The sequence below is a fragment of the Rhincodon typus genome, chromosome 10 (genome assembly GCF_021869965.1).
Source record: "Rhincodon typus isolate 14 chromosome 10, sRhiTyp1.1, whole genome shotgun sequence".
Classification (NCBI taxonomy): domain Eukaryota; kingdom Metazoa; phylum Chordata; class Chondrichthyes; order Orectolobiformes; family Rhincodontidae; genus Rhincodon; species Rhincodon typus.
Window position 1 is genome coordinate 65093779 of NC_063341.1, and position 9592 is coordinate 65103370.

General features: G+C 38.9%; 2 protein-coding genes across 3 annotated transcripts in view; both read right to left on the reverse strand.

Annotated features, from left to right (window-relative positions):
- The window catches only part of ccdc18 (coiled-coil domain containing 18), a 250198-nt gene that overhangs the window by 97969 nt on the left and 142637 nt on the right, over positions 1-9592 (reverse strand). The window lies entirely within an intron of this gene.
- Positions 1-9592, reverse strand: part of dipk1a (divergent protein kinase domain 1A) — a 28955-nt gene that overhangs the window by 9602 nt on the left and 9761 nt on the right. The window contains exons 2-3 of the mRNA XM_020530801.2: positions 9260-9394; positions 1678-1785 (exon numbers count right to left, since the gene is read on the reverse strand). Coding sequence (XP_020386390.1) covers positions 1678-1785; positions 9260-9394 — 243 coding nt within the window. The remainder of the gene's footprint in view (positions 1-1677; positions 1786-9259; positions 9395-9592) is intronic.

Here is a 9592-nt window from a genome sequence, read left to right on the forward strand (position 1 = left end):
AGGGACTGGACGTCCATGGTAAAGATGAGGTGTTGGGGACCGGGGAATTGGAAGTTCTGGAGGAGGTGGAGGGCGTGGGTGGTGTCACGGACATAGGTAGGGAGTTCCTGGACCAAGGGGGAGCAAATGGAGTCCAGATAGTTGGAGATAAGTTCAGTGGGGCAGGAGCAGGTGGAGACAGTGGGTCGACCAGGGCATTCAGGTTTGTGGATTTTGGGAAGGAGATAGAAGCGGGCAGTGCGGGGTTGGGGAACGATGAGGTTGTGGATGGTTTGGGAGATGATGGTTTGGTGCTCAGGGGTGGGGTCATGATCAAGGGGGCGGTAGGAGGTGGTGTCGGAGAGTTGGAGTCTGGCCTCGGCGATGTAGAGGTCAGTGCGCCATACTACAACTGTGCCTCCCTTGTCCGCGGGTTTTATGGTGAGGTTGGGATTGGAGCGGAGGGAGTGGAGGGCTGCACGTTCTGCAGGGGAGAGGTTGGAGTGGGTGAGAGGGGTGGAGAGTTTGAGGCGATTGATGTCTCGACGGCAGTTGGAGATGAAGAGGTCAAGGGAGGGTAGGAGGCCTTGGGGTGGTGTCCAGGAGGAGGGGGTGTGTTGGAAGTGGGAGAAGGGGTCAGTAGAGGGAGGGTTAGGCTCGGTTCGCGGTTGAAGTAGTAAGCGTGGAGGCGGAGGCGGCGGAAAAACTGCTCTATGTGACTGAACTTTCAACTGCTAATGACTCACTGTTAGATTAAGTAAATTGTACATATAGTATTGTACAAACACCAACTTGAAAATGCTATGGCATGGACTTTGGATGTCATCCAAATGAAATATTCACACCTTTGTTAATCTGTCATTAAACACAGTTTTTTTTAGCTCTTAGTTTCAAATTTAAACAAGCGTGAGCGGTAGGCGGAAAAACAATGCAGGAGTTGTCGCGAGCGGAGGAGTAGTTTCTTCACAGGTACAATCCTCAACAACCTGCCTTTTCGTTATTAAGGCCGAATACACATGATAGATGAGAAAAATGATGATAGCAATGTTTAGATAATAATTATTCACATTTCTGATCTGCTGGAATTGCTCGCACATCCAAATAGTATGAGTATAAAGGTAAAACAACATTGTTTAATTTGTTTTTAAACAAATTTGTTTAAATTTGAAACTAAGAGCTAAAAAAAACTGTGTTTAATGACAGATTAACAAAGGTGTGAATATTTCATTTGGATGACATCCAAAGTCCATGCCATAGCATTTTCAAGTTGGTGTTTGTACAATACTATATGTACACTTTACTTAATCTAACAGTGAATCATTAGCAGTTGAAAGTTCAGATTTCACAGGTGCATTTATGTAAAACCACATGATTTGAAAAGTCACAGCAATAGCAGCGACATTTTTTGCTTTAATATATTGTTGCATATGTAAACTGTTGCCAATGTATATGGCAATAAAGTAAAAAAACAGATCAAGTGTAAAAATAACGCTCTAAGCACAGTTTTTCAATCACCTAAAACAGAAATCACCATCCTCCACAATGCTAAAACATACCAAATCAGCAATGCAGCCAACTAACATGACCCTATTGCTCCAAAAAATATTATTTGCAATACATTCCCTTAAAACATTTTTAAAAATTTGCAGTGTGCACTCTTTAACAATTAAAACAACAGATTTCTCGCCATGCTCTTACCTGATTATTAGGTTTATTAGAGAGGCATTTGCCAAAGTAAAGAGTGCCCTTATCACACAAGCTGCCACAAGCCGATCCATCAATAATTCCCTTCTTGTATTTATCACACTAGAAAAAAATAGCACAAGACTGTAAGGTCTTTTCAGAGGTATTGTTACACAAAAGGGGATTCTGAATTTTAAGCATATTTAAAGATGTAGACATGCATGCAATTGAAGCCAATGTTTGAAATAAACAAATCCAAACTTAAAAAAATATTATATTCACAAGGTACAGGATGGCAAAACTATCCTGAATTGCCCATTTTCAATTAAGAAAGTGATGATCGACAGTCTTCTTGAACCACTGTTGTCTTACGGCGAAGATATTCCCACAATAACATTCAGTAACAATTTAGTACAACAGAGACGTTTACTGCGCTATTTTAGAGTCAACCTCCTTAATGTGGGTTCGATGTAACACATGTAAGACAGTAAGAAACAGGGACAGAAGTAGGACATTTGCCCCTCGAACCCGCTCTGCTATTATAGAATCATGGCTATACAGACCAGACTTCATAATAAGACCATAAGACATAGGAGCAGAAATTAGGCCATTTGGCCCATGGAGTCTGCTCCGCCATTCAATCAAGGCTGATAAGTTCCTTAACCCCATTCTCCCGCTTTCTCCCCAAAACCCTTGATCCCCTTGATAATCGAGAACCTATCTATCTCAGTCTTGAATGTACTCCATGACCTGGCCTCCATAGCCTCCTGTGGCAGTGAATTCCATAGATTCACCACTCTCTGGCTGAAGTAGTTTCTCCTCATCTCCATTCTAAAAGGTCTTCTCTTTATTCTAAGGCTGTGCCCTTGGGTCCTAGACTCTCCTACCAATGGAAACATCTTCCCAACATCCACTCTGTCCAGGCCATTCAGTATTCTGAAAGTTTCAATTAGATCCCCCCCTCATCCTTCTAAACTCCAATGAGTATAGTCCCAGATTCCTCAAACATTCCTCATATCTTAAGCTTTCCATTCCTGGGACCATTCTTGTGAACGTCCTCTGAACCCGCTCCAGGTCCAGTACATCCTTCCCGAGATATGGGGCCCAAAACTGCACAGTACTCCAAATGTGAACCATTTGGTGGTTCACATTTGATAGCAGATTTCTTTCCCCAAGGCACATTTGTGAACCAGATGGGTTTTCACACTTCAAGAAGAATTCATTCTGTCCAGCAAGCCCATTCTGTGCATAATTATACTGTTGTTAACATCGTCTTTTCGTCATTCTTTATGAAACATTGTTTCTTCCACTTCCCCAATGATTCGAACTGTACTATTGCTATCTCCTTAACTATCAACTCCTTCCATAACAAACATTTACAACAAGTCTGTTAAAGTTTCAACTATCCACAATTTACATTTTCTCTGATATTCTCTACTACATCAAATAACTATAAAAATTATTCAGTCGGCTACAATGAACTTTGGGATACTGTCATGCCTGGTAAAGATATCATACTCTTAATTTTCAAGGTGAAAACTTTATGCAATCTTGACTTTTTGATAATTAACTTTAGATGGCTGAGGACTGGATGATCTTTTACAATTTCTGCATGAACTATTAACTCAGCTCCCTGGAAAGTTCTTAAAATATAAATGAACCTGGGTGGGATGTTCTCTGTTAAATGGGAACACTGGAGACAAAACCTCTCAAATTTACACCTCCTATTTTAAACATTGTTAAAAAGGATACAAGAAGTCAAAAGCTTTTCACATTGCATTCATTAGGGCTGGCACACACAAAACAGACTTGATAAAAGTGACACTAATTTATGCAGTCTGGGAAGAAAGTGCAAATTGGTTGGCTGATGGCTGCTTGAGCCAGTGTTGAGTTGATGACTTTAAAAGGATTTATGAAAAAAATTGAGTAATAAGCACAATAACTCGTTCATTGGCAGCCTCTATAGACCACCTGAGCTCGCTAAGTAGTGGAACTGTATAAGCAGAAAAGACAATATGAAATAGCACAGTTACTAAATATACATATGCATCCCATCCAGGCCTAGAATCAACTTTAATTACAAGCAGTCTTTATCGACTTTGAACCTTCCTTGTGACAGTTTCTATCTGTTACTAGTATCTACCTCCTTGATAAAGATAGATACACCAGCCCTGCCTCTTTCTGCATTTGTAAATCCTCTTTTTGGTTCCTCATCAGCCCAACTTGTCCTTTCGATATTTATATGCCTACAGAAGACTTGGGAATTCCCCTTTATATTGGCTGCCAGTCGTTCCTCATAATTCCTCTTCTAACATGCTTCCTCCCTTCTGAATTCCTCTTAGTTCTCAATTGTATTTCCTACCCAACACCTATCATATGCACATTTTTCCTTCTTTACCATAACTTCAGTCTCTTTGGCACTCAAGGAGATCTAGATTTGTTTGTTCTATCTTTCCCATTTGAGGGAATATACCTCCACTGTATTTGAACCATTTCTTCTTTGAAGGTAACCTCTGATACCTCTCTGTATCAGTATCAGTAGGTATAGATGGTCATTTCTCAGATTGGAGACAAATTGAAATTGGTGTTCCCAGGGATCTGCGTTGGGACCCTTGCTTTTTCTGATTTATATAAAAGATTTGGAAATGGCTGTTGAGAGCAAAATCTCTACATATGCAGATGATATTAAGCTAGGGAAAATAGCAAATCAGGAGGATGATGCTGAGCGACTTCAGACAGACATTGACAAGTTGGCCAAAAAGGCAAATACCTGGCAGTTGAACTTCAAATGGAGAGAAATACTAAGTGATGCATTCTGGTAAAACATGAAGAAATAATACAGACTCAATGGCACCACTTTGAGGGAAGCAAAGGATCATGGGGACCTTGGGGTCCATGTGCATAATTCTCTGAAGGTGGCTAGTCAAGTTGAAACAGTTGCTCAGAAGACTTGTATGATCCTTGGGTTTATGAATAAAGGCATAGAGTTTAAAAGCAAGGAAGTGATGCTACACCTCCACAAATCATTGGTCAGACCATATTTGGAGTATTGTATTCAGTTCTGGGCACCTTTTTTCAAAAAGGATGTTAAAGCCCTGGAGAGAGTTCAAAGGAGATTTACTGGAATGATACTAGGAATGAGGGATTTTAGATGCAGGGAATGATTACAGAAATTGAGCTTATTTGCCTTGGAGCAGAGAAAATTAAGAGGTGACCTTATTCAGGTGTTCAAAATTATGAACAATTTTGCTAGGGTAAAGAAGGATACTCTGTTTTCATTCGTTGGTATGTCAATGACTTGAGGTCACAACTTCATGATTGTCCGTGAGACGGCTGGGAGTGAGGCAAGGAGAAACTTCTTTATTCGCATGTTAGGATTTGGAATGCACTGCCTGGGAGAGGGGGGAGCTGGATTCCTTGGGAGATTTCAAAAGAGAACTAGCTATGTATTTGAAAAAGTGATGAATTAAGGAGGCTATGGAGAAAGGGCTGGAGAATGGGACTAGCAGAATAGCTCTTTGGAGCCAGTACAGGCATTGGGCCGAATGACCTCCTTCTGTGCTACAAAATTCTACAATACTAGGATATCCTTAAGACTGATATCAGGGAGGCAACATACCATTTACTGCCGCAGAAATGGCTACCTGTGGGATGTCAAAAGCACGACATTCTTGATGTAAAGCAATACAAGTGGGCTGTATGCTGAACTTCCAAATGTTTATTACTGTATTATGTATAAAATGTGTACTTTTACATCTCATACAAACATTAGATTTTATCTTGCAATTCCAACAGAGAAGCCGAAAAGATTTTCAGTGCTCTGCATGTACATCACTTACAGAAGTGAGAAGCTGAAGGGAAAAAAAAAGGTCTGAAATTTTTTAGCACAAGAAATTATATAATTACAGCACTTTTATGATCTCTAGTGAATTCAAATGATTTTAGGTCACTTCAACTGTGTGGAATTAATAGGCTTCAAGTTGGTAGAAACGTTAGTTTTCCCTTTATTACCTTCTTTACAATCAAGACTGTGGATCAATCCATTTCTATAAAAATCAACTAACTTGAATGTTTCACCATTTAGTTTACGATATGTAATACAAGATGAAGTAAATACTTCGCTAGAACATTACCTTTGACACAGAATTATGAATAAGTTGTCAAAGTTTTACAAACACTTAAAAACTGTCTGGTTTGACTTTTGCATGAGTTTAATGCACAGCTGAAATGTGGGCCTCCCTAGTTTTCTTAGCAGCAACCATCATAACTAAGTGCTCTGTCAAAGCAGTTGTCAATTTCTGGTGTGTGATATTCTCTGTTCCTCTTTTCCTTCTCTCTCCTGATGGTTTCCCCTCAACACACCACTGGAGTTGTTCAGATGGTCCACTGAGTCTGCTCCACTATTCAAGAAGATCACGTCTGAACTTTTATATCCATCTTCTTATCATCTCCTCATTCACTGATAAGGGGCAAGAAAAAGTCAGCGCAGAGATTTGGCAAGAAGCATATTCATATTGCAAGGTTTTGTTGATATGATCCAGTGAAATACATACTGTAGCACTGCTTTGATGCCATATCAATGAGGTTATTTCTCCTGGCTAACGAGTCCAGAGATAGGGATCATCATTTCAGGATAAGGGGGCATTTAGGACTGACAGGTGGAGAAATTACTTCACTCAAGAATATTTGGAATATTTGATATTCTCCAGACAAAGGGGCCTTGAACACTGATTTTTGGCAACCAAGGCAGGGATGGTTGTCAGCTGCTTACTTCTTACATGCTAAAATGACAGTAGAGCCGGTGGTGGCTGGAAATTTTTCTGCATTGTGTCATTGACAACACTGAACCTCAGGGACTGCCAGCAGAGATGGGCCAATAGCTCTTGAAAGCTGAACTGCTTCCAATCAGCAACAGAAGAGCCACTGAAGGCACATTTGGAGGGAAGGACTCAACAGCAACCACTGTTCCCTTGTCTCATACAAGCACCCTAATTGGGCAGTGGAACAATCTATGGCCTAAGATTCAATTCTTCCTCACCGCTCCTCAGAGCAAATCTGCTCCCTTTAGGAGACAACAGGACAAGATAAAAGCTTGGGACTCAAGTAATAAAGCATTAGCTTTTTGCCTAGACTTAATACTAGCACACAGTGAGATGCATAACTCTTGCTTAGGTCATCAATGGTGGTCATAAAGAGACTTACTCATCTTTCCTTGTAATTTATGCTAGAGATCTAAAGACCTACACTTGAACAGCCACATGTTGAGTGGTTGACTGATATATTGATCATTTCAGCATATTACTACCTGAATTTAAATGCAACATTATTTCATAACTGTCACAACGTTCTCACAACCCCTCCACATTACAATAATTGATTAGTGAACTGCAGACCTTGAACTACTTCTTACTTTCCTTGCTTCCTGTAGACCACCTTAGATTGCAGTGCCTCCTAGGTAATATGTGTCATATGTGAGAACAAGTGCGTAAATATAGTTCCACCTTGGGCATAATGAGTGGTATTTTGGGTCAGGTAAATTAACACATGATGGCAAGTATGAGAACTATTTGTTATGAACATGGTGCCTTGCTAAATATCTGGAATTTAGTGCAGGGCAATTTATCTCTCTGTTACATGGTTTCCATCTCCTGGATGGTCATGTAATTGGTCCAGTGCTACCATCCTTGCATCTTCCAGTCTCAACAGATTTGAGCAGCTGTGGTTGATAATTCCGCTTGTAAATAATTATGTAGCTTTGCATCGAAACAGACATGAACAACTGCAGGACATGTTTCAGTGGGTAAACCACCAATTGTGCTACTTGTGGCTCTTTGTCCTTGCTGCAAGCTACATTCAATAGCAGTGCTTCCTATATAAAACCTGGTTGATGCAGGCCCGTTGCACAGTTAGATACGTACACAGACATTTGCTGGCAAATTCTAAGTAAAATGTTATTGCGCACAGCAAATGCATGCTGATCCATGCCCCAAATACAAATGTCAAACAGATAGTGCTTCCTTATCACTCCAGATGGTTCCCAGGCTGTGGCGATACCATGCTGATTAACCTTGAGATAGAGATAGAATATATACATGAATATAAAAGACTTATTGTTAAAATAAATTCAAGGACATTACTTCATATTTTAAAAACCTAATTGGCATACATAAAAAGAACATGTACTGTGTTCTTATGTGCAGTTTCAAAATGTTTAGGTAACTGAAAAGTGGCAGAAACTTGGGACATTATTGCAAATTTTTTCATCTATTAATAGATTCTCTCAAATTGATAAGTTTTCTTACATTATTCCAAGAAATAACATGTAAATAATGGGATAGATAGAGAAAATGATAAAACAAACTTACCCAAACAACTGGATAATACATCCAAATTTGGAGTAGAACCAGTCTGTTGTGAACCAAAGTGAAGAGAAAAAAGATCTAAATTTGTGGAAAAACCTTAATAAAAAAAATCATAAAATGAATTATGTTATAATGCTAACACAAGAGGACACTGGAGGTAGAAATGAGAACTATTCAAGATTTAATTTATATAACAGGGAGACTCTCAAAATGCTGAGGAATCAGTGTGCTCTCATACTTTCTCCACAGAGACAGAGGGGTGTGGTCTGTATTGCTCTTGTTTGAATTTGTATTGTTGAACAACGCTCACTCACAGTTGTCTGTACTTGTCTGAAGTTGTACTTTTGATGGAGAGAGTTTTGATGCAGCCTTTTTTAAAAAAGTGAAAAGTGAAACAGAAACTTGGTAACTTACCACAACATATTTGTCAAGTCTGCTGTTCGGCACATCGACCACACAGCACAGCTATACATGTAAACTGCTGCAGAGACTTTAGTAACAATAAATATACACAGAAGTTCAAAGACCATATTTTATTTGAAGAAGCAGATGCAGCGTTCTATTTGAAAGTTGTTTGTTGTACAGGCTTCAGCAATGACTTTGTTGTTCATATGTAGAAACATTGGGAAGCCAAGAAAGGAAATCTTCAAATTCAGTGAATAACATGACACAATAATGCTCAGAGAAGTAACTTCAGTGCTTAGACTAATTCCAGGTGAAGCACCTACTTAACATAGTAAATGTAACCTCTATGCAATTTTCATACAATTTCACTGTTTCAAGCAATGCGTTCTGTCCATATTATAATATGGGGTTTTGTGGGACCCTTAAGTTTACAAGGACCTGAAACATCTATAATAAGGACTATGAACAAATAACTGAAAAGCAGTAAGGGACCATATGGTTGTTAACACTAGAAGACTAAAAACACATTGTAGAGACAAATTTATTTCATAAATCCATGTGAACCAGTTTTAAATTTAATGACAGGCAGAGAAAGAACCACTGCATAATACACACAAAAATATCATTATCTTTACGTTTCATGATCAAGATGTTAATTATAATACAAACTTTTTTTACTACCACGAGGCATCTTTCATATAGCATTTGTATTAATACAGAATGATAAAACCATAAAGGGAGAAAGTATTAATCAATCTTTTAGATGTGATAATGTGATACATTTAATGCATTTAAAGCAGATGCTACGGAACAGAAATAATAATACTTACAATTATTTTCTTGCAGTCATATGCCCGACACAATTCTGTATGAGTGGAATACTGGACATAAATTACCCAGCTCCCAACAAATACTGCAAGCCATGAAAAGAAGAGGTATTTGACACGTACACATGGCAAGCGGGCCTGTGGGCATAAAAATGGCATTCATTCCATAATTATTAACCTCAAAACAAATTGTGCATATTTTAACTATTCTAAAACAGGTTTCTTTCTGAAAAAAACCATACAAGTCAATTCAGTGTTACAGGCATTCATTGGCTTGTAGTTCAATAGACATCAGGCTAATAGACGTCAGGCCAATAGACATTAAAAAAAAAAAAA